The sequence below is a fragment of the Oncorhynchus mykiss genome, chromosome 26 (genome assembly GCF_013265735.2).
Source record: "Oncorhynchus mykiss isolate Arlee chromosome 26, USDA_OmykA_1.1, whole genome shotgun sequence".
Classification (NCBI taxonomy): domain Eukaryota; kingdom Metazoa; phylum Chordata; class Actinopteri; order Salmoniformes; family Salmonidae; genus Oncorhynchus; species Oncorhynchus mykiss.
In genome coordinates, this window is record NC_048590.1 from 48203682 (window position 1) to 48231316 (window position 27635).

The 27635-nt window shown below is 43.8% G+C and overlaps 1 protein-coding gene across 1 annotated transcript in view; it reads left to right on the forward strand.

The window, feature by feature from the left end:
• The window catches only part of LOC110506198 (D-glucuronyl C5-epimerase B-like), a 77044-nt gene extending 54243 nt beyond the window's left edge, over positions 1-22801 (forward strand). Inside the window, exons 4-6 of the mRNA XM_036963807.1 lie at positions 14290-14541; positions 20506-20798; positions 21919-22801. Of these exons, the coding sequence (XP_036819702.1) occupies positions 14290-14541; positions 20506-20798; positions 21919-22650 (1277 nt within the window). The 3' untranslated portion in view covers positions 22651-22801. The remainder of the gene's footprint in view (positions 1-14289; positions 14542-20505; positions 20799-21918) is intronic.
• The last annotated feature ends 4834 nt before the right edge of the window (positions 22802-27635 follow it).

Consider the following 27635-nt stretch of genomic DNA (forward strand, 5'->3'; position numbering starts at 1 on the left):
TATTCACCCTACTATCATCCAGAAAACGATGTCAGTACAGGTGCCTCAAAGCTTGGACCGAGAGACTGGAAAAACAGCTTCTATCTCAAGGCCATCAGACTGTTAAATAGCCATCACAAGCCGGCCTCTACCCAGTACCCTGCCCTGAACTTACTCACTAGCCGACTACCACCCGGTTACTCAACCCTACACCTTAGGGACTGCTGCCCTATGTACATAGACATGGAATCACTGGTCACTTTAATATTGTTTACATACTGTTTTACCCATTTCATATGTTTATACTGTATTCTAGTCAATACCATCCTATTCTACTGTTGCTGTATATATATCATCCTGGAGTCGCCTCTTCACTGTTGACGTTGAGACTGGTGTTTTGTTGAGGACTTGTGGAGGCGTCTGTTTCTCAAACTAGACACTAATGTACTCTTGCTCAGTTGTGCACCGGGGCCTCCCACTCCTCTTTCTATTCTAGTTAGAGCCAGTTTGCGCTGTTCTGTGAAGGGAGTAGTGCACAGCGTTGTATGGGATCTTCAGTTTCTTGGCAATTTCTTGCATGAAATAGCCTTCATTTCTCGGAACAAGAATAGACTGACGAGTTTCAGAAGAATGATCTTTGTCTGGCCATTTTGAGCCTGTAATCGAACCCACAAATGCTGATGCTCCAGATTCTCAGCTAGTCTGAAGAAGGCCAGTTTTATTGCTTCTTTAATCAACACAACAGTTTTCAGTTGTGCTAACATAATTGCAAAAGGGTTTTCTAATTATCAATTAGCTTTTTTAAAATGATCACGTTGGATTAGCTAACACAACATGCCACAATGTCTACACTGTATTTCTGATCAATTTGATGGTATTTTAATGGACAAAAAAAAAGTACTTTTCTTTCAAAAACAAGGACATTTCTAAGTACAAAATCAACATTCAGTATCTGGTGTGGTCACCAGCTGCATTAAGTACTGCAGTGCATCTCTTCCTCATGGACTGAACCAGATTTGCCAGTTCTTGTTGTGAGATGTTACCCCACTCTTCCACCAAGGCACTTGCAAGTTCCCGGACATTTCTGGGGGGAATGGCCCTAGACCTCACCCGCAGATCCAACAGGTCCCAGACGTGCTCAATGGGATTGAGATCCGGGCTCTAAACTGACCATGGCTGAACACTGACATTCCTGTCTTGCAGGAAATCACACACATAACGAGCAGTATTGTCGTGCTTGAGGTTAATGTCAGGATGAGCCTGCAGGAAGGGTACCACATGAGGAAGAAGGATGTCTTCCCTGTAACGCGCAGCATTGATTTCCTGCAATGACAGCAAACTCAAGCCTGTCGGGTCCAGCGACGGTGGGTTTGTACCCATAGGTGACGTTGTTGCCGATAATGTCTGGTGAGGACCTTCCTTACAACAGGCCTACAAGCCCTCAGTCCAGCCTCTCTCAGCCTATTGCGGACAGTCTGAGCACTGATGGAGGGATTGTGCGTCCCTGGTGTAACTCAGGCAGTTGTTGCCATCCTGTACCTGTCCCATGTTACATGTGGTCTGCCACTGCGAGGACGGTCAGCTGTCAGTCCTATGGCACTGTCTTAGGCGTCTCACAGTACGGACATTGCAATTTATTACCCTGGCCACATCTGCAGTCCTCATGCCTCCTTGCAGCATGCCTAAGGCATGTTCACACAGATGAGCAGGGACCCTGGGCATCTTTCTTTTGGTGTTTTTCCAGAGTCAGTAGACAGGCCTCTTTAGTGTCCTAAGTTTTCATAACTGTGACCTTAATTGCCTACCGTCAGTTAGCTGTTAGTGTCTTAACGACCGTTCTACAGGTGCATGTTCATTAATTATTGATGGTTGATTGAACAAGCATGGATAAGTGTTTATACCCTTTACAATTGTTAGATTTGTTCCTTTCCAATCATCATTGGTGAAATTAGCATTTTGACTATCTTTAATTAAATAATTGAAAAACCCTTTTAATGCAATTGCAGACAGAAATTGACAAACAGCAATATAGCACGAATGTTGCTGAGTAAGTTCTGGATCAAACCCCAGGTCTCAAGTTGTTTTATTAAACCGAAGTCCCGCCTTAGTGATGTCACTGACTACATCATTACCTTTTTACTCCTGAGACCAAAACCCTGCTTCCATAGCTATACAAACACAGAGTTTCAGTGTTTTATCTAAAAGCTAGGCAATAAATGTCCCCTCCCCAAAGTGGATTTATTGTGGAATGTCTGAGTAGTCTCTTATCTTCCACACTCCCCTGCAGAGTTCTGTCTGTCACACATTATAAGAGAGAGAAAAAGCAAACAACTGTGGAACAATTCTAAATCTATAATGAATATATATTTTGTTAATCTGTAGTCTAGGACCCTATAAAGGTAACCCCTCCCCTTCTATTAATATAACATAAGCATAATCAATTATTCTAATACATCAAACATACATCAAACATTTGTAAAGCCCCAAATCATGACCCCTAGGTGAATCCTGACACGTGAAGATCTGGGAAGTTATTTTTACGAATTATCTTTGAAAGACAGGGTTCTGAAAATGGGACGTTCCTTTTTGTGCTTGAGTTTGTGTGTGTCTCACACACACTCTGACATTTCTCGTCCTAATATTTATATATTTCTTAATTCCATTCTTTTATTTTTAGATCTGTGTATATTTTTGTGAACTGTTAGATATTAATGCACTGCTGTACCTAGGAACACAAGCCTTTCACTACACCCGCAATAACATCTGATAAATATGTGGATGTGACCAATAACATCTGGTAAATATGTGGATGTGACCAATAACATCTGGTAAATATGTGGATGTGACCAATAACATCTGAATGTGACTAATAACATCTGGTAAATATGTGGATGTGACCAATAACATCTGATAAATATGTGTATGTGACCAATAACATCTGGTAAATATGTGTATGTGACCAATAACATCTGAATGTGACTAATAACATCTGGTAAATATGTGGATGTGACCAATAACATCTGATAAATATGTGTATGTGACCAATAACATCTGGTAAATATGTGGATGTGACTAATAACATCTGGTAAATATGTGGATGTGACTAATAACATCTGAATGTGACTAATAACATCTGGTAAATATGTGGATGTGACTAATAACATCTGAATGTGACTAATAACATCTGATAAATATGTGTATGTGACTAATAACATCTGAATGTGACTAATAACATCTGGTAAATATGTGTATGTGACTAATAACATCTGAATGTGACTAATAACATCTGATAAATATGTGTATGTGACTAATAACATCTGAATGTGACTAATAACATCTGGTAAATATGTGGATGTGACCAATAACATCTGGTAAATATGTGGATGTGACTAATAACATCTGAATGTGACTAATAACATCTGATAAATATGTGTATGTGACTAATAACATCTGAATGTGACTAATAACATCTGGTAAATATGTGGATGTGACTAATAACATCTGAATGTGACTAATAACATCTGATAAATATGTGTATGTGACTAATAACATCTGAATGTGACTAATAACATCTGGTAAATATGTGTATGTGACTAATAACATCTGAATGTGACTAATAACATCTGGTAAATATGTGTATGTGACTAATAACATCTGAATGTGACTAATAACATCTGGTAAATATGTGTATGTGACCAATAACATCTGGTAAATATGTGTATGTGACCAATAACATCTGGTAAATATGTGTATGTGACCAATAACATCTGATAAATATGTGGATGTGACTAATAACATCTGATAAATATGTGGATGTGACTAATAACATCTGATAAATATGTATATGTGACTAATAACATCTGATAAATATGTATATGTGACTAATAACATCTGATAAATATGTGTATGTGACCAATAACATCTGATAAATATGTGGATGTGACTAATAACATCTGATAAATATGTATATGTGACTAATAACATCTGATAAATATGTATATGTGACTAATAACATCTGATAAATATGTATATGTGACTAATAACATCTGATAAATATGTATATGTGACTAATAACATCTGATAAATATGTATATGTGACTAATAACATCTGGTAAATATGTGGCTGTGACTAATAACATCTGATAAATATGTATATGTGACCAATAACATCTGGTAAATATGTGGCTGTGACTAATAACATCTGATAAATATGTATATGTGACTAATAACATCTGATAAATATGTATATGTGACTAATAACATCTGATAAATATGTGGATGTGACAAATAACATCTGGTAAATATGTGGATGTGACTAATAACATCTGATAAATATGTATATGTGACTAATAACATCTGATAAATATGTATATGTGACTAATAACATCTGATAAATATGTATATGTGACTAATAACATCTGATAAATATGTATATGTGACTAATAACATCTGATAAATATGTGGATGTGACAAATAACATCTGGTAAATATGTATATGTGACTAATAACATCTGATAAATATGTGGATGTGACAAATAACATCTGGTAAATATGTATATGTGACTAATAACATCTGATAAATATGTGGATGTGACCAATAACATCTGGTAAATATGTATATGTGACTAATAACATCTGATAAATATGTGGATGTGACTAATAACATCTGATAAACATGTATATGTGACCAATAACATCTGGTAAATATGTATATGTGACTAATAACATCTGATAAATATGTATATGTGACCAATAACATCTGGTAAATATGTGTATGTGACCAATAACATCTGATGTGTGTTCTATTTGTCTATCTTGTGGGTTGTGTAGTATGCTTCGTGTTGGTGTGTGGGTAGGTGTGAATATGTCGGTTATAACACACGACTTAAAAAGAGCACAGTCTCTCAGAAGCTCACACACATTGTCTGCCTTTGTCCTCGGTGCTCCACTTACTGAGCCGGAGTGTAACCAAGCATCTCCCTACCGCTGTGTTGGTCCCTGTCCTTACTGCTCTGCCAGTCCACTTTCATTTATCTTCTCTGTTTAAACAAGAAATTCTCCCCAAGGATGGCCTTGGGTTTTTGTTCTGCCGTGACTACAGCACAATGGCGTGAGCAGTTTCTCCCCCCCCTCCTCATCTAGCAGTACGTCTCCTCTGCATCTCTCACTCTCTCGTTCTCTCGCTCTCGTTCTTGTGCTGTCTCTTGTTCTCGCTCTCTCCTTACTGGAAGTCACAGCGATGCTGCTAAGTGTGGAAGGAGAGAACATCTCTCCTCATGTTCCTTCCATTTCTCTCCTTGTTATTACTCTCCTTTCTGATGCCTCTCACTCTTCTCTCTCTCTCTCTCTCTCTCTCTCTCTCTCTCTCTCTGTCTCTCTCTGTCTCTGTCTCTGTCTCTGTCTCTGTCTCTGTCTCTGTCTCTGTCTCTGTCTCTGTCTCTCTGTGTTAATTTCATCATATGCCACTTCTACTTTCTTGGCCTAGTCAAATTCTGACCGTAAATCCATATTACAGGCAGGCGTCATACTACGAGTCATATTATTCTACATGGTATTTATGGTCATTGCATGGTAGCTGCCATGTGTTGTTGCCTAACCAGTACTATTCAGTGCTCTATGGATGTTGTACCATTTTAGTACCCTGTAACATGAATGAAACAGAAGGTGGATTTGACTAGAACAGAAAATCTTGATGAAGAGCCATTGAGATGAATCAGGTATAAACACAGATTTTTGCCCTTCCACATTGTTTTAACTCAGGCATGGCTTGATAACAACTGACTTTTCTTAGGGAAATCAGGAGAATCCAGTGTGTGTGTGTGATGGCTAAATATATATATTTGATTTGTTCTGTGCTGATGTGATTTCAGGCTTGATTAACAAGACAGATCCCATTTACCAACGTGCATCACCTGCCCCTCCACCTAAATGCATTTTATTATTTTACTGCAAACATAATCATACTTGATTTGTTCGTAAAGCCAATTAAGAAGGCATTGGAACTCTAGCTTGGAGGCCTTGTTAGCGTTGCAATCAACAACGAATGATGCTTGCTTTAAGAGAATGAGAACTGGGCCAGCTAGTCTTCTATAATGAGAACTGGGCCAGCTGCTATAATGAGAGTCCGGCCTTAACTAAAGTCATTACTGATAGGCACCTCTTGTTAAAATGAAAGCCCCCAGAAATCAATAGCCCATTTCAGAAAGCTCTGGCTCCAAACCACATTATCATCATGCTGGACCCTTCCCAATGCTAGTTGGTAAAGTGGCCTTGTATACTTGAGGGAAGTTGTCTAATAGATATTCATTATTTTTTGACAGCCCCTCGTCAACATGTAGGGTCTTACTGGCATCCTAATGCAGAAGGGAGGTGGTCGTAGTGCTGGTGGAAATGCAGCAGAGATGTAGCCTGTCTGTACTTTCTTAGTTATTTAATTGAACCTCCTTATTTAACCAGGCAAGTCAGTTAAGAACAAATTCTTATTTACAATGACGGCCTACCCATCAAACCCGGACGACGCTGGGCCAATTGTGCGCCGCCCTATGGGAGTCCCAATCACGGCCGGATGTGATGGTGCCTGGGACACAGCAACAAGGCCTGCTTTAAAGGTGATGCACACATCACTGTGACTAAACAAGCAATGTGTAGGGAATCATTGTACCATCTAATCCACTTTGAAATATATTTTACATAACCAAAAATACAGTATTTTCAGCTGTTTGAAGCTGGTGTACAAAACCCAAAGTAAAAGATGGAGAAACTTACCGCTCGTTAAACTTTCAGTGAGAATGACAGATCTATAACTCGACTCTGTCAATTTGGTCGACCAAAAAGTTATACGTGGCAGCTTTAACACTACAGTAACAAGACTGATTGTGTTGGAGCCAGACAGAGCAGGGGGGGGGGGGGGACTGTTGGAGCCAGACAGAGCAGGGGGGTGGGGGGGGGACTGTTGGAGCCAGACAGAGCAGGGGGGGGGGGGGGGGGGGGGGACTGTTGGAGCCAGACAGAGCAGGGGGGGGGGACTGTTGGAGCCAGACAGAGCGGGGGGGGGGGGGGGGGGGGGGGATATACATGTGCCTGAAGTGATAAACATTTGTGGTGTGCTCTCACTACCTGCTGACGATTGTGTAATTATTCAAATGACCAACATTAAAATGTGAAACCTTGTAACTTCTTTTGAATGATAAAAATAAGCCACTGACCGGAAACAATCGTCTCAGGAACAGTCATAGGAATTTACTGTAGCAGTTTGTATATGGAAAAAGTCAATCCCCTGCAGATTTATTCGTTGCTGCGTCACTCTAGATTTGTTGCATGGCTGAACTGCACCCTGTTGTTGGGTCCAGCTGGGTAGTAAATGCTGCTACCTTCACCCAACAGTGTTCTGCACCACAGGTATGGAGGGCTGCATTTCACTGGGGCGGAAAATGGGTCAGTCAGGAGCTGAGCAGAATCCATTTGTGGTACTGTATGAAGCTGGAGGGAGCTTACTTATTCTCTCACCCATTTCCTATAGACGAGGAGAGACTCGCACTCTCTCACACCTCAACTGCAACTTTGCATCTTATAAAGGAGTGAATATATCACTCCATTAATTAGGTCGTCACAGCCAGAGGGACCCGAGGGCTCAGCCATAAGGTTTTGAGAGCGTTTCTACCCGATGCGCCCTGGTATCCATGGAAAAGTTATTTAGCGAAGGCCCCTTGGAGCATAATGCATTAAACATGGGTCTCCTTTCATCTCTGTCCCTACTTTAACCCTGTCTAATCACTCTGGGACCAACTCAAAGCTTTCCCCATCCACTGAGAGACTCCTCCACAACAGACTTGGTCAGAGTGGAGATGTCAAGTGGACTCATTTGTTTACATTTCGTGTTCAAAAGGCAACTCTTTGGCGTATAAATGCAATTCACGGAACAATAAGTGGTTTATTTTGACGTGATGATGTCATGTCCTCTATGCGTTGCGTTTCTATATTAGAAGGGAGGCGTTGCGTTTCTATATTAGAAGGGAGGCGTTGCGTTTCTATATTAGAAGGGAGGCGTTGCGTTTCTATATTAGAAGGGAGGCGTTGCGTTTCTATATTAGAAGGGAGGCGTTGCGTTTCTATATTAGAAGGGAGGCGTTGCGTTTCTATATTAGAAGGGAGGCGTTGCGTTTCTATATTAGAAGGGAGGCGTTGCGTTTCTATATTAGAAGGGAGGCGTTGCGTTTCTATATTAGAAGGGAGGCGTTGCGTTTCTATATTAGAAGGGAGGCGTTGCGTTTCTATATTAGAAGGGAGGCGTTGCGTTTCTATATTAGAAGGGAGGCGTTGCGTTTCTATATTAGAAGGGAGGCGTTGCGTTTCTATATTAGAAGGGAGGCGTTGCGTTTCTATATTAGAAGGGAGGCGTTGCGTTTCTATATTAGAAGGGAGGCGTTGCGTTTCTATATTAGAAGGGAGGCGTTGCGTTTCTATATTAGAAGGGAGGCGTAGGCATACAGTTTTTTTACTTATTAGAATGTGTATCAGCAGTGTTTTCTGTCAGTACATGGAGAAAGTAGCCAGCCAGAGTTCCAGTCTGGGGGGGGCATACCCCCCAGGGATTTTTGTTTTGCAGAACAAGCTCTATTTTGGTGGCCTCTGGTACATTCTGTCTATATTCCATCTGAAATACACAGCTAAATTATTGAATACGGTAATGACTTTACCTCCCAGATTGGTCAAATTAGTTGTTGTATTAAGCAGAGACGCATGACTTTTCAATTAACATTTCTTAAAATGGATGAATTCAGCGTGCTAGTTGTTTTGGATTTTGCCATAGGGTGGATTTTGCCATAGGGTGGATTTTGCCATAGGGTGGATTTTGCCATAGGGTGGATTTTGCCATAGGGTGGATTTTGCCATAGGGTGGATTTTGCCATAGGGTGGATTTTGCCATAGGGTGGATTTTGCCATAGGGTGGATTTTGCCATAGGGTGGATGCAAATGTTTGCAGTTTTTATATGATAACTGATGATAAATGGGCCCCACCCCAGTCAGTAATTCGACCATGCTTACTACAAGTTTAGATAGTTAGTTAGTCTAGCGGCCAGAATTTCGGTATTGCGCCTATTATTCAATAAGTTTCTTGTGTGAAATTGGTCCGTGGGCCTAGAAAAGGGGGGTGGCCCGCGGGAATGATTTTAACATTAAACAGGTCTTGAGGTTAGTCATATTTAGTTTTACTGCAACATGAATTGCCACAATGACGTTTGTTCTTCAAATAATTTATTTGATTGGCTCTGCTGCTTTGGACACTTAGGGTAAGGAAACCAATGTCATTTTGCATTTTGGGTGAACTATCCCTTTAACAGGTATGTCAAACTCGTTCCACGGAGAGCCGGGTGTCTGCCGGTTTTTGCTCCTCCCTTGAGCTTGATTTGATGAATTAAGGTCACTAATTTAGTAAGTGTATGTAAGGAACTCCTCACAGCTGGTTGTCTAGGGCTTAATTGAAAGCAAAAAGCTACTACCTGCAGACACTAGGCCCTCCATGGAATGAGTTTGACACCCCTGCTTAAACAGTTTGGTCTGTCAATCAATCACTGTGGATGGGATTGTCAAGGGAGGGGGCAGGATGTTTGAGTCAGTTCATAGGGTTTCAGACCTGTCAATCAATCACGGTGGGTAGGACTTTGAGGAAAGGCGGTAGATTAGTAATCTTGTCAGAAACAAGTGTAGTCTACTCTTTTAATTTAGTTTTATTGTGGAAAAAACGAGAGAAAAATAATATCATGTAAACATGGATTCTCTGTTGAGAAACAATATAGAATTGCAGGGAAATGGGTTTAAAATAACATTTAAAAACATGTTAGGGGGAGGACACCCAGACTCCCTGCCAGTTTGTGCACCCCCACTTTTATACAAAGTCAGGTGCATATGAAAAGACCTACAAGTGTGATTTGAAGAATGTGAAGCAGGTGTTTAACGTGTGCTTTGATACACAGAAAGCCGCAGTTGGCGACTCGTTGGTGGACACTAATCAAATCAGTAGGCCTCTATCAATTTTTTAAATAACACCATACCAAGTACCATGACATTAGCTTTTATAACCTTCAATCTGTTTTATTGGATCATATTTATCATGTTTTCTCTACTACCTATTGTTCCTGCAGCGAGGATTCAACATCTTCACCGAATGTTTTCATAATTTATCTGCAGTAGTACCTTACCAGTATAAATTAGAGAGCTGGTTTACTTGTCCTGATTCAGTACCATGGAATTATAAATAGCAATGTATGGTTTATAAATGGCAAAGGGATCTAGAAGACTTTATTCAATCAGTTCGACACCTTTTAATAAACTGTTCCATACTTGCTGTTTGGTCGTCAATCAAAGCACAGTAAAAAGTCTATGGTCCGGGACTCTCTGGCTGGCTATAGTAGGCCTATGGAACACGCAAAAGAAAATAGATGAATATGTCACACAACAATCACACGGGTACCGAGTGGTGGGACAGACAGCAGACTGACAATCCAGCAGTGTCCCTGTCATCTCTGGCTTTGTGACTGACAGGCGCCTGTCCTATAAATAGATCACTGGAAGATTCATGTCGTTCATTCGAGTGGGAGAAGGCTCTACTAACTTTTCTGACTAGCGAATTTAAACTTTTTAAATGAAAAGAAGCCTAGTTAATTAATGAAGTGGAAAAAGTAGCCGGCTGACAAAGCAGTTTATCGGCTATTTCTCCGATGGTCGGAGCTTATGGAAAACTCTTATCAGGTGACGGAGTTGCTGCTGAAGTTGAATCTTTAGGAATTAAGTTCTAGCAGGGTGCATGTCATTACTGGAGAGAGAAGCTTCTCTCCTCAACCCATAGAGCTTTTCTTTATCACTTTCTAGTCTCTTGTGTTCTCACGGTCTTTCTCTTCCCCCAGTGTCTCTCTCTCTCTCACTCTCTCTCTCACTCTCTCTCTCTCTCTCTCTCTCTCACTCTCTCTCTCACTCTCTCTCTCTCTCTCTCTCTCACTCTCTCACTCTCTCACTCTCTCACTCTCTCACTCTCTCACTCTCTCACTCTCTCACTCTCTCACTCTCTCACTCTCTCACTCACTCTCACTCACTCTCTCACACTCACTCACTCTCTCACACTCACTCACTCACTCACTCACTCACTCTAATGATGTATATGAATCTCTTCATCCAGAGGAGAGGAGTGAGTGAGTGTGTGTGGATGGGGCTCAGGACTCTCTGAATAGAATCTAGGCCAGACACTGTCGCCAAACCTAAGACTTAATTTAACTCCTGCAGCGTGTAGCAATCCCATGCCATGGTGCTTACAGCTGCTGCTGCCACGCGGCCCAAGTGTAAAGGAAGTTTTAAGTGAGAACGGCTTGCATCATCTTTAAAGTCAACACAGCTCTGGAAGATCTAAGCAATAGTCAAACCATTATAAGCCATTTTCACACCAAAAATGATCTATTTTCTTTGGAGAGTCTTCATTGTATCCTTTCAACATCAGACATGTCTCTTTCTTTACCCAGCAGCCCCTGAGAAATAATGGATGTGCACGCTGAGTGTTTGTGTGAGATAGATGGAGGGCGACCTGGCAACTGACTAGGTTTTGTATGGAGAATTGAAGGCAGGCTAATGAATACTGAACACTATGCTCCCAAATTCATGAAACGTCACAACCTCAACTATTCCATTATTAATAATCCTGAACTCTGCCGTCCTTTTGTCTGGTCTTGCCGGTTTATACTTGATACTTAACTGTCTTTCTCTCCTCATCTCTTGTCCTTAATCTGCTCTGAACTGAGGACAGCGGAAGGCAATATGGTGGATCCCTCTTTTTTTACATTGGGTGCAAATGAAGGAAAGGAGATATGAGGAAGCTTCTTTAAACTATTGACACCCATTGGTCCAGTGTTGTCTTGTTGCACAGGAAAAAACTATGCAAACTGATTCACACCCCTTCACTGCTTAATGCAGAATATTCACCCCCACCACCACCAAAACACTATGGGCTAGCCTAACGCTAGCCGCAAATGTGATTGTCATGCTGTCTCTGTCATGAGCTCTTTAGGTAAACTATCTATTCATCAGGGTGCCACCCGCCAGGCAGCCCAGGCTATTTCTAGTGGGACGAGGAGGCTAGCCTCCGGGTACCTGACGTTGGAAATAGATTAGCTTGAATTTCACCTCACGGTCTTGTCTGTGCCTCTGATCACTTAATGTGGCCATTTTTCCTTTCTCTCTGTGTGCTTGCCGATTTCTCCGTCTTTGTTTCTAAAATAGGCCGTGTCTTGCTTCACTTTGTCCCCCCCCCTTGCTCTTTACATCTGTCTACCTCTGTCAGTGGCTCTCTCTGCATTGCTCTCCCTTCTCTTTATAGGACTCTCTCCTTTTCTTTGTCATCCCAGCTATGAAGCTCAGCTCTGTCTGCCGCCGCGCCCTGTCTGCCGCCGCGCCCTGTCTGCCGCCGCGCCCTGTCTGCCGCCGCGCCCTGTCTGCCGCCGCGCCCTGTCTGCCGCCGCGCCCTGTCTGCCGCCGCTCTTACCGTGAAATGCTTACTTACAAGCCCTTAACTGTTCTTGAACTGCAATGTTGGTTAAGGAAATATTTACCAAATAAACTAAAGTAAAAAAATCGTAAAGTATCATATCAATAACAAGGCTATATACAGGGGATACATTATCCGTGTCGTCGTTCAGCCACAACTCGGTGAAACATAAGATATTACAGTTCTTAACTTCTTTGGGATAGGGGGAAGTATTTTCACGTCCGGATGAAAAGCGGGCCCAAAGTAAACTGCCTGTTTCTCAGGCCCAGAAGCTAGGATATGCATATAATTGGTAGATTTAGATAGAAAACACTCTAAAGTTTCTAAAACGTTAAAATTATATCTGTGAGTATAACAGAACTTATTTGGCAGGTGAAACCCAAAGGACAAACCATCCAAGAAAAAAAAATGAGGTCACTGTTTCTATGGGAAACTATATTTATGAGGAACCTGGTTGCAGTTCCTGTGGCTTCCACTAGATGTCAACAGTCTTTAGAAATTGGTTGATGTTTTTCTTTTGAGAAATGAAGAAGTAGGGCTGTTCTTTGAGTGTCAAGCCAAGTGGACTCTTCTGTTTAGTGCGCGTGACCAGGAGCTCGTTCCACGTTTTTGTCTGCTATTGAACACAGAATATTCCGTCTATATTTTATCTATTTTTTACGTTTTAGGATATCTAAGGTTGGATTAGGAACTTTGTTTGAAATGTTTGGACCAAGTTTACTTATGAGATACTTTGTTGTCATGTTGGGCGAGTTGGAACCGGTGTATTTCTGAATTAAACGCGCCAAATAAATGGACATATAAATAAGGAGGGGATATAAATAAGGAATTTATCAAACAAAAGGACCATTTGTGATGTTTCTGGGACCTTTTGGAGTGCCAACAGAAGAAGATCTTAAAAGATAAGGCATTTTTTATATCGTAATTTCTGACTTTCGTGTCGCACCTGCCCGGTTGAAATGGTTATCATGTGTTCGTATGCGGGGCGCTGTCCCCGCTTTCGCCGTAAAGCCTTTTTGAAATCTGACATGGCGGCTGGATTAACAACAAGTTAAGCTTTATTTTGATGTATTACACTTGTGATTTTATGAAAGTTAAATACTTATGGTAATTTCATTTGAATTTGTTGCTCTGCAATTTCACCGGATGTTGTCGCTAGCGTCCCACTGATCCGAAGGAAGTTCATGTCCCGTTGGTAGGATAATCGTAATCGTAGGTCATCGATTTTATTTTCCAATGATTGCATGTTAGCAAGTAGAATTGATGTCAGTGGGAGTTTACTCTCTCGCCTACGGATTCTCAGAAGGCAGTCTGATCTGCGTCCTTTCCCTCCGTCTTTTCTTCACCCAAATGACGGGGATCTGGGCCTGTTCCCGGGAGAGCAGCATGTCTTTCTCGTTGGACTCTTTAAAAGAAAAAGATTCTTCCAGTTCGTGGTGTGTAATCCCAGTTCTGATGTCCAGAAGTTATTTTTGGTCAAAAGAGACGGTAGCAGCAACATTATGTACAGAATAAGTTACAAACAATGCAAAAAAAACTAACATAATAGCACAACAGTAACTAATTGCAACTGATATCGAAATTATATCACACAGTGTATCAAGAATGAAGTGTCTCTGAAAACAAGACAGTAATTATTCAGTGGCGTCCTGGGTACTCATGCTCGGGAATGAACTTTAAACATAGGTGATGTCACTTCTTTGTGATGCTAGTGCCTCAACTGACCATGTTTTCATGTGTAATCACTGTTTCATTATGTAACCTCTCTCCCTGTCCCCCAGGCGTGCCCCTCTCCACCCAGTGGGGTCCCCAGGGCTACTTCTATGCCATCCAGATCGCCCAGTACGGTCTGAGCCACTACAGCAAGAACCTGACGGAGCGGCCACCCCATGTGGAGCTGTACGACGCGGCCGAGGAGAAGGACAACCGCGCGGGCTCACCCAGCGGGCCCTGGACGGTCCCCAAGGGCTGCAGCCTCACACGGCTCCACGACAAGGGCCGTGCCACCACCGTGCGCCAGTTCAGTGCCCCAGGTAGGATGGCAGCGGCACATGTATGTCTGTCGTACGGGGAGGTAGATGGAAATAGAAACACACAAGAATATTATTCTATCTTTGTGGTGGACAGAATGCAGTGGTTGAAAATGAGGCTGGAATGTTCTGCTCCATTCAGTTCTGTCCTCACCTCAATCTCTGTAGAGCTTTCTTAGACCTTGATCATTATTACATCATCAACCTCTCCTTGATCGCTCTTTTGTCTTTGTCTTTCTCGCTCTCTCAACTTTGTCTGGCCATTTTTCTTCTCTGCTCCATATTTTTTGAAGGCTATTCCTCTCTACTTATCTTTCTTAGTCCCTGTAGAATTGTGCAGGTTCATGTTTTTTTTCCTCATGAATCTTGCTATTGAGGCAGCTCTGCACAGCCACAAAGTCATTATTTGAACCTTAACCCACTGCTAACCCAATTTTGACTTTTCAGCTGGCCTATCTAAAGGGAAGTTGCTCAGTTCTGTCTCCAGGACAAGACTCATGACGTCAACCTACTAGAATGAACTCCCACAATCCCTCTCTCTCTCTCTCTGGATATCTGACAAGCGGATCAATGAGTTTCATTTGATTGGAAGCTTGTGGCCTACATATCCCATACAGAGCAGATTGTGGTCACTACTGTATGTCTCAGTCGTCAATGGCAGAGAGGCGCCTGGATTCTGGGCGCTGATGCCCGTTCTTTTGTTGATCCTCCTGTAATGCAGTTTTCCCCCTGCAGCAGATCGAATCCCATTAACATTAGCAGGGCCACTCTATAAGGAGACAGTGGGGTAATTGTTGTCACTAGCTAAGCTCCATATGGCTAAAGCTGTGGTCTATGAATGTGTGAGTGCTTGTGTGTTTCGATAGGACTAAATAAGTGTGTGTGTGTGTTTTGAGAGACTAAACAAGTCTGTGAGAGCACAATTGAGAACCTGGGTTTGTATTTGTGTGTGTTGTCACGAACCGACTCAAAGTGCGTAACAAAAAAGGAGACAACGTCGAGATAAGGAATAACAAAATATATCTATTTAACTAAACTAAATATAATTAACAATGGTGTGTGTGTGTGTGTGTAGTCAGTAATCAGTAGTGTGAGTGGTTGCGTGCATAAATGTGATAATGAGGGGTGTCGAAAGGTGCCAACGCAAACAATCAAACAGACACAAAAAAAACACAACCAAAATCTGTGTCTGCATGGAGAGAGTCTCCCCAATGAATGGGGAAGAGGTGCATTTATCCTGGGACACACCCGAGCCCAGGTGTGTCCCATTTCACTGACGACCCTCCCGGCTCCACCCACTAACATCCTATTAAGGAATACAAAGCGAAATAATTCGGCAGACAGAGTAGGAGGGTTGTCAGTGTGTCACAATACCTGCATTTTAATTTGGATACCAGGTTTAGTATCACAATGTTCGATACCAAAACGATACCACAGCAAAAACAGAAGGCATATTAGCCAAAGCCTCAGAATGGCACTTGATCCAGACAGATGAACTCAGGTACTGCTCTGTTCAATTGCCGGACATCTTTTGAGTTAAATATCATTACATTTGAAATGTTTTACGTCAGACTTCTTCAGATACAGCCACGTATGAATTAATGAACCAATTAAACAATCTATCTACATAACAACATCATGGTAATACCTTTTTTGAATGGTAAATCTCTATTGAAAAACTGTGTAAATCAAGATGTAGCCTAGGCCTATGCACAATACAGGGGAATGCATATTCAATAGGAGTGTGTGCATGCGTTGAGTCATTCAGCTTGTTTTGGCTGATTTCATGGGGTACAGATGACAATCTCTTTCCCTTCCATGTGACACTTATGTTACTGTACTGATCAACAACATTTGCATAGAAGTAGCTTATTTTATAACATTGCCACTGTCTCTTTAACTAGTAATGAAGTCGTTCACGAACCAAGAGGGGTCCGGCCTGTCGGAGCCCTCAATTCTCTGAGGCAATAAATCTTTGACAGAGAGAGAGACATGAGGGAAACCGATAAAGTGAATTAATTATGTTTTTGGTGGAAAGTTAGCCTACAAAGCTGGGAGCTACCGGTATCTTCTTGCATTGTAAAGTATTTTAGCCTGTATGGACATTGTTTTGCGAACAGTAATTAACAGTTTCAACTTTTCTACATGCAGTGTCACATTATTCAAGTGTTTAACTTCTGTGCAGCATGAGTGAGGAGCAAAAATAATCCAGCCCAGACTCTCAGTGCAGGCTAACAGTGAGTATGTGGAGCTAACATGATGCAGCCCAGACTCCCAGTGCAGGCTAACAGTGAGTATGTGCAGCTAACATGATGCAGCCCAGACTCCCAGTGCAGGCTAACAGTGAGTGTGTGGAGCTAACATGCTCTTCTGCTGTTCAAATTAAATTATTAACACACCCATAGTATAAACCAGCCTTTAGTCTTGATGTCTTTGATTGTTTAGTACATGTGAATCCTTAAAGAGATGGTGGGGCTAAAGCTTAGTGTGAACGATGCTGAATGGGTGTAGACAAAGATGAGCTCTCCAGGAGGTGTACCAAAACATTCAATACATTTTGTCAAAAGTGAGGTTACACGTTTATCAATTTTCAAAGCATAATTACTTTCCCATTGTTCTGTAGTGTATGATAATACCATTTGGTAGCTCTGAGTCTCTACTTTTATCCAATGTAATATATATATATATATATATATACTGCTCAAAAAAATAAAGGGAACACTTAAACAACACAATGTAACTCCAAGTCAATCACACTTCTGTGAAATCAAACTGTCCACTTACGAAGCAACACTGATTGACAATACATTTCACATGCTGTTGTGCAAATGGAATAGACAACAGGTGGAAATTATAGGCAATTAGCAAGACACCCCCAATAAAGGAGTGGTTCTTCAGGTGATAACCACAGACCACTTCTGAGTTCCTATGCTTCCTGGCTGATGTTTTGGTCACTTTTGAATGCTGGCGGTGCTTGCACTCTAGTGGTAGCATGAGACGCAGTCTACAACCCACACAAGTGGCTCAGGTAGTGCAGCTCATCCAGGATGGAACATCATTGCGAGCTGTGGCAAGAAGGTTTGCTGTGTCTGTCAGTGTAGTGTCCAGAGCATGGAGGCGCTACCAGGAGACAGGCCAGTACATCAGGAGACGTGGAGGAGGCCGTATGAGGGCAACAAACCAGCAGCAGGACCGCTACCTCCGCCTTTGTGCAAGGAGGAGCAGGATGAGCACTGCCAGAGCCCTGCAAAATGACCTCCAGCAGGCCTCAAATGTGCATGTGTCTGCTCAAACGGTCAGAAACAGACTCTATGAGGGCCCGACGTCCACAGGTGGGGGTTGTGCTTACAGCCCAACACCGTGCAGGACGTTTGGCATTTGCCATAGAACACCAAGATTGGCAAATTCGCCACTGGCGCCCTGTGCTCTTCACAGATGAAAGCAGGTTCACACTGAGCACATGTGACAGTCTGGAGACGCCGTGGAGAACATTCTGCTGCCTGCAACATCCTCCAGCATGACCGGTTTGGCGGTGGGTCAGTCATGGTGTGGGGTGGCATTTCTTTGGGGAGCCGCACAGCCCTCCATGTGCTCGCCAGAGGTAGCCTGACTGCCATTAGGTACCGAGATGAGATCCTCAGACCCCTTGTGAGACCATATGCTGGTGCGATTGGCCCTGGGTTCCTCCTAATGCAAGACAATGCTAGACCTCATGTGGCTGGAGTGTGTCAGCAGTTCTTGCAAGAGGAAGGCATTGATGCTATCGACTGGCCCGCCCGTTCCCCAGACCTGAATCCAATTGAGCACATCTGGGACATCATGTCTCGCTCCATCCACCAACGCCACGTTGCACCACAGACTGTCCAGGAGTTGGTGGATGCTTTAGTCCAGGTCTGGGAGGAGATCCCTCAGGAGACCATCCGCCACCCCATCAGGAGCATGCCCAGGCGTTGTAGGGAGGTCACACAGGCACGTAGAGGCCACACACACTACTGAGCCTAATTTTGACTTGTTTTAAGGACATTACATCAAAGTTGGATCAGCCTGTAGTGTGGTTTTCCACTTTAATTTTGAGTGGGACTCCAAATCCAGACCTCCATGGGTTGATAAATTTGATTTCCATTGATAATTTTTGTGTGATTTTGTTGTCAGCACATTCAACTATGTAAAGAAAAAAGTATTTAATAAGAATATTTCATTCATTCAGATCTAGGATGTGCTATTTTAGTGTTCCCTTTATTTTTTTTAACAGTGTGTATATATATATATATATATATATATATGTATATGTTGTGTGTGTCGCTCAGGGTAGAATACTTATTGACCAAAATTACAACTTTAGATTTTTATTCATTTGTAAATATTTGTAAAAACATAATTCCACTGACATTATGGGGTGCTGTGTGTAGATCCGTGACACACAATCTCAATTGAATCCATTTTAAAATCCGTCTAACTCAACATAATGTGGAAGTCCAGGTGTGTGAATGAAGGCAATGTATGTATTAGTGCACCTGTGCTGCAGACAACCTGGCATAGTGTCTCTCTCTCAACCCCGGTGATGTGCATCAGCAGACAACCTATAGCATAGTGTCTCTCTCAACCCCGGTGATGAGCAGCATCAGACAACCTAGCATAGTGTCTCTCTCAACCCCGGTGATGAGCATCAGACAACCTAGCATAGTGTCTCTCTCAACCCCGGTGATGAGCAGCATCAGACAACCTATAGCATAGTGTCTCTCTCACCCCCGGTGATCAGCAGCATCAGACAACCTAGCATAGTGTCTCTCTCAACCACGGTGATGAGCAGCAGCATCAGAGAGGAGATGGGATCTCGTCTGTATTCCCAGCCCATCATTTATTGATGGCAGAGTAATCACAGGGCCACAGTACAAATCCACTTACTCTCTGGGTTGCCTTAAGTAATGGATTTATGAGTGCATTAAAGAGCTGTAGAAACCTGGGGCCCTGCCTGCCAGCCTGACTGTCTCTCGGTCTGTGCCTGCCTGACTGTCTCTCGGTCTGTGCCTGCCTGACTGTCTCTCGGTCTGTGCCTGCCTGACTGTCTCTCGGTCTGTGCCTGCCTGACTGTCTGTGCCTGTCTCTCTGTCTGTGCCTGTCTCTCTGTCTGTGCCTGTCTCTCTGTCTGTGCCTGTCTCTCTGTCTGTGCCTGTCTCTCTGTCTGTGCCTGTCTCTCTGTCTGTGCCTGTCTCTCTGTCTGCGCCTGTCTCTGTCTGCGCCTGTCTTTGTAGTAGTATTGTCAAACTGTGTGTTTCATGCTGGGCTGCTGCCTAAGGAAGTGTTGCAGTGCGAGATGTGGACTGAATCCAGACCAAACAGAATTCAACAATATTCTAAAATGTATTGAACTTATCAGTAGGGAACCAACTAAATGTATAAAAGCATGTATTCATTTGCCCAAGTTTATCATGAAATGAACAGAGAGGGGGACTTTCTCTCAGAACCCATGCATCTCTTGGAGGGGAGGGGGGGGGGGGGGGACTTTCTCTCAGAACCCATACATCTGTTGGAGGGGGGGGGGACTTTCTCTCAGAACCCATGCATCTGTTGGAGGGGGGGGGACTTTCTCTCAGAACCCATGCATATGTTGGAGGGGGGGGTGGGGGCTTTCTCTCAGAACCCATGCATCTGTTGGAGGGGGGGGGGGGGACTTCTCAACGTTCTATTACAATGCAAGCCTACAGAAAGCTGTCCTTAGAATGACACGGTAGCTCTTTATGATGCTGCATGTTTAAGACAAACTGTCTTTTTTCTAAATGCAGCGCTTTGTTACAAAATAAATCCAACGTCACCATCTCCCTCACCCTGTTCTTAACCTTGAGAACAAACCCAAATACACACATTCTCATTAGTTCAGAGAACGATGGACCCTAGTGACTACCAGCACTGTGAAGAACTGTGAAACCATTAAACCCACCATGTTGTTTCTCCCTCCTGTCACTACAGAGAACTCTGAAGGTGTCTCCCTCCCCCTGGGCAACTCCAAGGACTTTATCATCTCCTTCGACCTCAAGTTCACCTCCAACGGAAGCGTGTCTGTGGTGCTGGAGACCACGGAGAAGGGCGCGCCCTTCATCATCCACTATGTCACCTCCGCTCAGCTCATCGCCTTCAGTGGCCGCGACATCACCTACGGCATCGGGCCCCGTGCTGCCTGGTCCACGGTCACCCGGGACCTGCTGACCGACCTGAGGAAGGGCGTGGGCCTGTCCAACACCAAGGCCGTCAAGGCCACCAAGGTTAGCACCTTCAATCTTAATTGTGTTAGAGCAGGGCTCTCCAATCCCCAGTTGATTCAGTTTGTCAACCAGCTAATTATTAGAATCGTCTGCAGAAGATTAGGGGTGTAGTGAAAAATCCTACAGGAGGGTGGTTCTCCAGGAACAGGGTTGTAGTGAAAAACCTACAGGAGGGTAGATCTCCAGGAACAGGGTTGGAGATAACCTACAGGAGGGTGGCTCTCCAGGAACAGGGTTGTAGTGGAAAAACCTACAGGAGGATAATTCTCCAGGAGCAGGGTTGGAGTTGAAACGTACAGGAGTGTAACTCTCCAGGAACAGGGTTGGAGTGTAAACCTACAGGAGGGTAACTCTCCAGGAACAGGGTTGGAGTTAAAACCTACAGGAGGGTAACTCTCCAGGAACAGGGTTGGAGTTAAAACCTACAGGAGGGTAACTCTCCAGGAACAGGGTTGGAGTTAAAACCTACAGCAGGGTAACTCTCCAGGAACAGGGTTGGAGTTAAAACCTACAGGAGGGTAGATCTTCAGGAACAGGGTTGGAGTTAACCTACAGGAGGGTAACTCTCCTGGAACAGGGTTGGTGTTAACCTACAGGAGGGTAACTCTCCAGGAACAGGGTTGGAGTTAAAACCTACAGGAGGGTAGATCTTCAGGAACAGGGTTGGAGTTAAAAACCTACAGGAGGGTAGATCTTCAGGAACAGGGTTGGAGTTAAAACCTACAGGAGGGTAGATCTTCAGGAACAGGGTTGGAGTTAAAACCTACAGGAGGGTAACTCTCCAGGAACAGGGTTGGAGTTAACCTACAGGAGGGTAACTCTCCAGGAACAGGGTTGGAGAGCCCTGCTGTAGAGAAACAACGAAATGTATAGAAACAATAATGCATTTTAACCAAACAATACATTTTAACATGTTGGTTAAGACCATAAGATACTATTTACAGTATTAAAATAAAAAATATTTTTAAATGTTAGTTACCAAATCAGCATATAACCCATAAGGTTATAAAGTACCAGAAACGTAGAAGTTGTGTGAATCTTGGTAGGAAGAGTTAATGTTCCTATCATGTTAAACATGGCTTCAGTTAAATAAAACAACCCCCCCCCCCCTTGTTTCCAGGTGATGCCACGGCGGGTTGTGCGACTGATAGTCCGTGGGCGCGGTGCCATCGACAACGTCACCATCTCCACCACGGCGCACACGGCTGCTTTCTTTGCCGCCAGTGACTGGCTGCTGCGCAACCAGGACGAGCGTGGCGGATGGCCCATCATGGTCACACGCAAGCTGGGCGAGGGCTTCCGCCCGCTGGAGCCTGGCTGGTACTCCGCCATGGCGCAGGGCCAGGCCATGTCGACTCTGGTCCGCGCCTACCTGCTCACCAAGGACCAGACGTACCTGAACGCTGCGCTGCGTGCCACCGGCCCCTACAAGCTGCACTCTGAACAGCACGGCGTCAAGGCTGTCTTCATGAACAAGTACGACTGGTACGAGGAGTACCCCACTACACCAGGCTCCTTCGTGCTCAACGGCTTCATATACTCGCTGCTCGGTCTCCACGATCTGGCCGAGACGGCGGGCGAGAAACTAGGCCGGGAGTCTGGCCTGTTGTTCTCCAGGGGCATGGAGTCCCTCAAGGCCATGCTGCCACTGTATGACACGGGCTCGGGCAGCATCTACGACCTGCGGCACTACATGCTGGGCACAGCCCCCAACCTGGCACGCTGGGACTACCACACCACGCACATCAACCAGCTGCAGCTGCTGGCGTCCATCGATAACGCGCCCATCTTCCGGGATGTGGTGAAGCGCTGGAAGAGCTACCTGAAGGGGGGGCGGGCCAAGCACAACTAGGAGCCGGTCCTGGACCATGAACTCTATGGGGAGGTGTGGGAGGGAAGCGGGTGGTATGTGTGTGTGCACATCTCTCTGTGTGTGTAGCCTACGTAGCTATGTGTGTGTGTGCACATCTCTCTGTGTGTGTAGCCTACGTAGCTACATGTGTGTGTGTGCACATCTCTCTGTGTGTATAGCCTACGTAGCTATGTGTGTGTGTGCACATCTCTCTGTGTGTGTAGCCTACGTAGCTACATGTGTGTGTGTGTGCACATCTCTCTGTGTGTATAGCCTACGTAGCTATGTGTGTGTGTGCACATCTCTCTGTGTGTGTAGCCTACGTAGCTACATGTGTGTGTGCACATCTCTCTGTGTGTAGCCTACGTAGCTACGTGTGTGTGTGCACATCTCTCTGTGTGTGTAGCCTACGTAGCTACCTGTGTGTGTGCACATCTCTCTGTGTGTGTAGCCTACGTAGCTACCTGTGTGTGCACATCTCTCTGTGTGTGTAGCCTACGTAGCTACGTGTGTGTGTGCACATCTCTCTGTGTGTGTAGCCTACGTAGCTACCTGTGTGTGCACATCTCTCTGTGTGTGTAGCCTACGTAGCTACGTGTGTGTGTGCACACCTCTCTGTGTGTGTAGCCTACGTAGCTACGTGTGTGTGTGCACATCTCTCTGTGTGTGTAGCCTACGTAGCTACATGTGTGTGTAGCCTACGTAGCTACGTGTGTGTGTGCACATCTCTCTGTGTGTGTAGCCTACGTAGCTAAGTGTGTGTAGCCTACGTAGCTACGTGTGTGTGATCTGGTTACAGAGAAGGTGAAAGGTGTGTTCAGTCGAAAAGCGCTGAATGTTTGCGGTGCCGTTCGTCCCGGGTCTTATTTTTGCCACTGTAATTGCAGCTGTGGTCTATTCCGAGCTAGCTGTTGTAATTATGTGCAAACGTAGCTTCAGGGAGTGTGTCTGTGTGTATGGGAGAAAAAGGGTGCCCCCCCCCCCACCCCCATTTGTCTCTTCACTCATCAGGAAGCTACAGAAGAAGAATGTCTTGAGTGGGTTTATTGAATAGCTTTGTTCCCACACTTTATTCCTTCACTAGTCTCCCCTGTAATGTTGACCTGTGTTTTGGGATGGCTGAAGAACTAGCTGACTGAAACCATACTGTAAATACTAGATGGAGGATGATATGAGTCTAATTTATAAAGACTCTTTTTGGAGGAGAGTCTTTATGAATTCTGAATGTTGGATCAGGTTTTCCCCCGACCGACCAGTTTCCCAACAACATTGATAATAGTTGTTTTGAACCAAATGTTATTTGTTGTTCTATGATAGTAAATAGTCCACCGATTGGTGTTCAGAGTAGAAAGATAAGGAGCTACTATCGTCATTGGATTATCATGAGTAACCCCAGATGTAGAATTAGTTTATTTTAACCCAACCTAAAACATCAGTGTCCAATAAATAGATCTGACTTGCGATCAGCGGCAGGGTAGCCTAGTGGTTAGAGCGTTGGACTAGTAACCGGAAGGTTGCAAGTTCAAACCCCCGAGCTGACATGGTACAAATGTGTCGTTCTGCCCCTGAACAGGAAGTTAACTGTTCCTAGGCCGTCATTGAAAATAAGAATTTGTTCTTTAACTGACTTGCCCAGTTATATAAAGGTAAAAAAAAAAAAATTAAAAGCTCTTAGGGGCAGCAACTTCTCACCCCCTCTAAAAAACATCCCATTCCCATAGGCCTCATAACCACCTCACCACAATCTCATTTTGGGGGGCGAAGATTGAACCCTGCGGAGCCCCGTAGTCCTAATCTGTTCAGAGGCGGTGTCCGTGTAGCTGCTCTCAGGTCAGTTTGATTGCTCTGGGACACGGGTTGTATTTCAGCCCAGCAATGGGAGGCAGCATCCCTGATCCCCGGCCACAACTAGCTCCCATTACAGCTCCCTGGGGTCGGCCCATCATCCTTCACATACTGGAGCCAGAGGCATTCGCTATAGTCGTTACATTACCTCCTATCTTTTCCCATTGCCAGGAAATGGCCGCCCTCCTCAGTCTGAGACTGGAGCTCTGTTCATGTCCACTATAAATCCATCTTGAATTCATACTTAGTGATGTCACTCATTTTAATTTCACCATGTGGTGATTTTTGTGAACCCTCTCCAGTTGTGAGTGTCTGATCAGCAAATGAAATGTAGATGAATGTAACATCTCATTGAATATTGTTATTGTTTCAGTAACACTGACATCATAGCCTATTTTACATTCATTGTCAGAAATACTGGCTACTACACTACATTTTAATTACTCTATCAGTCATCTGGAAATTATATCAATCATTTGCTAATCAATACACTACAATTCTGGAAACGCGTGTGTGTGTCTGTGCGTGTGTGTTAGAGAGTGGGCAGATTGAGGCGTCATGTTGTTCGAGGAACACTGTCAACATCTGTAGTTTCTCAACAAGAACATCGCCGGTGGCTGAGGTTGTTTTAAACGCAGCCCTAATTCTTGGCACACGGAGACGCTAGCGGAAAGCAAGCTAATGACAGTCGGTCTTTCTCCCATCCGTTAGCATGCGTGGGCTCAGGCCTGTTTAATCTCCCTGCCTGGCCTATTGACAGGTGGATGTGAGTGAGGAGGGCTGCAGAGCCACCTCTAATTCAGACGGTTAATAGGCTTGAGTCTTGAGAGCCTGTTGGTGGTGCAGCCGCGGCAGCAGGGAATGATTCAGCTTTTAACTGACTGGTAAACAATGGCTGGCCAAGACGAAGGAGACGGTTTCACTTCTGACTGATATGGAGTCAGATCAAAGATTGTTTGTGAGAAGGATTTTCTGCAGCTGTGGTTCAGACGGATCGGGTTTCACCGTCTCCGACCGGCTACAGGAATTCTAAAGTGCGTAAGGGGATTGAAATTTTTTTTTGTTCAAAGGACCATTTCTCCCATTTTCCTAAATGACTTTTGAACTTGGTAAAGGACTGAATCTGACGACTGCAGTGACGTTGGCCCTCGCTCTTTGAGGGGACGCCAATGACATGTATAAAATAATGAAAGGAAAAGCTACTGCTGGTGTGAGTCGGGTACTGCTGTCAGAGAGGAGACAGTAAGAAGAGTGTGAGCTCCATGTTTTCATTAGAACATGCAGAGGAAATGGTTTAGTCAATGGGGGTTAACCTTCATTTACTCTTAGTGAAATTCACTGTCAGTCCAGGTGCAGTAGTTCTCAAACTCAAAGCCCCAACCTTGTGTTTCCTAGCCTGGTCCCAGATCTGTTTTAGCACGACAATGACCATAGGATTTCACAAGACGGCACAAACGCATCTGAGACCAGGTAGTGTGTGTGTGTCTACCTGTGTGTGTGTCTACCTGCTCCATCTGATCTCCCAGGTTCCATGTCAGTCACAGGGTTCAGATGGTCACCTCTTCACCCTCTGTGACCCTTGCCCTCTTGTGCCCTGCTCTGATTTCATTCTGGAGGCCAAGTCATTGTTTGCTGAGAAATTGCACTCTGAACCTGTCATAACTTGAGATCCCCCTGATTTGGATATTCAATGGATATTGTTTGATTCTCTTAATCATTGGTTGATCATGTCTATTCAATCTCATTTCTTCACATGAATACCACTATGCATATTTCATACTTTGCCGGGACTAAGAATGAAGTCCATTCTTTAAAGGGATATTGGGACAGTCAGGCGTACCAATAGGGCCTGTGTTGATTGAGCGCTTCATTTTGTTCATACCAAAGTCTTTAAATGTCCAGGTTGTTTGAGGTGTTCTTCATTTTTTTTGTTTCTGCAGATTTTCCAGGAAGCATTTTGTTTGTCAGTCTCCAGTCTGAGATATCACAAGATGACAAACGATAATGCTTAAACAAGAGTTTCTGCCTTCCCCTCCTCAGAGACAACGGGGGGGGAAATCGACTGCCTTTTGGGAAAATGTAGTTTTTGAAATGTAGATTCTAATAGTGTCGGAAGTTCTAGTTAACAGAAGACGTGTAAAACTCGCCTGTCTAATGGGATGTGTGCAACCGTACATCTAGTGTTAGTGCTCGGTCACATTTCAAAGGGAAAAACAGGCTCCTAACTGCAGATTCTCCTGGAAGGGGGTTGTAGTTTACCAGCTTGTTTTGTTTAGCGTTGGTTTACATGGTGGAAGGATTTGCTTTAGGGTCAGCTGTTTTGTTTTTTGTTGTTGAGTAAAGCACAATCACAGGCTCCATTCGTTGGTCTATATTTCTGTTGGATTTAGTTTCTTCTGGACAATGTGCAACGCCTTCCTTTTGAAAGCTGCTATTGTTTTTCACTGTGTAAAGGAATCTTTCTAGTCGTTATTTTCTCTCCTTTTCAACTTGATTCTTTCCACTATCCTGTAAATTGACATGTGCGGATCACATGTGACTTATGCAATAAAATGTAGACTGGGTCCCAGCTGCCGAGGGGGGCCCAGAGAGCGGTTGTACAGACAAGCACAATGTGCACATGCTACCATTTTTTTAATGCAGAGGAAAAGTGTTTATATATAAGAGTGAATCTTTGTGCTTAAAAAGTCGCTTTTTAAAGTTGTAAAATAAATACATTTTTCTTAATGTTGACGTCCAATGATCTTTCTTCAAATATGCAACCCTGTTCCTGTTTAATACTCTTTTTAATTGCGTAGAAGATGAATCAATCAAGGTGTATCAAAATGCATTGTCGTTTCGGACGAGACGATTGAGTTGCAATCCGATAGTCTACTTTCATTAACTGATCAGTCCTCTACACAAACCTGAGCAGGAACCTAATGGATGGAGCCCGGGTGAGTTTAAGCACATTGAATTGGAAACTCATTGAGGAACGCTCGACCTGAGCTCAGCAGAGCTCCCCTCTCCTGACATTTATAGACTTCAGCCCTTCTCTCTCTCTCTCTCCACAAACCCTAATGATATTACCTTTCCTCCTGACAGCCAGTTTGTCTCCCAGCCCTTTAATTAGGCCTTTCCCAGACTCCAGGCTTTGTCTC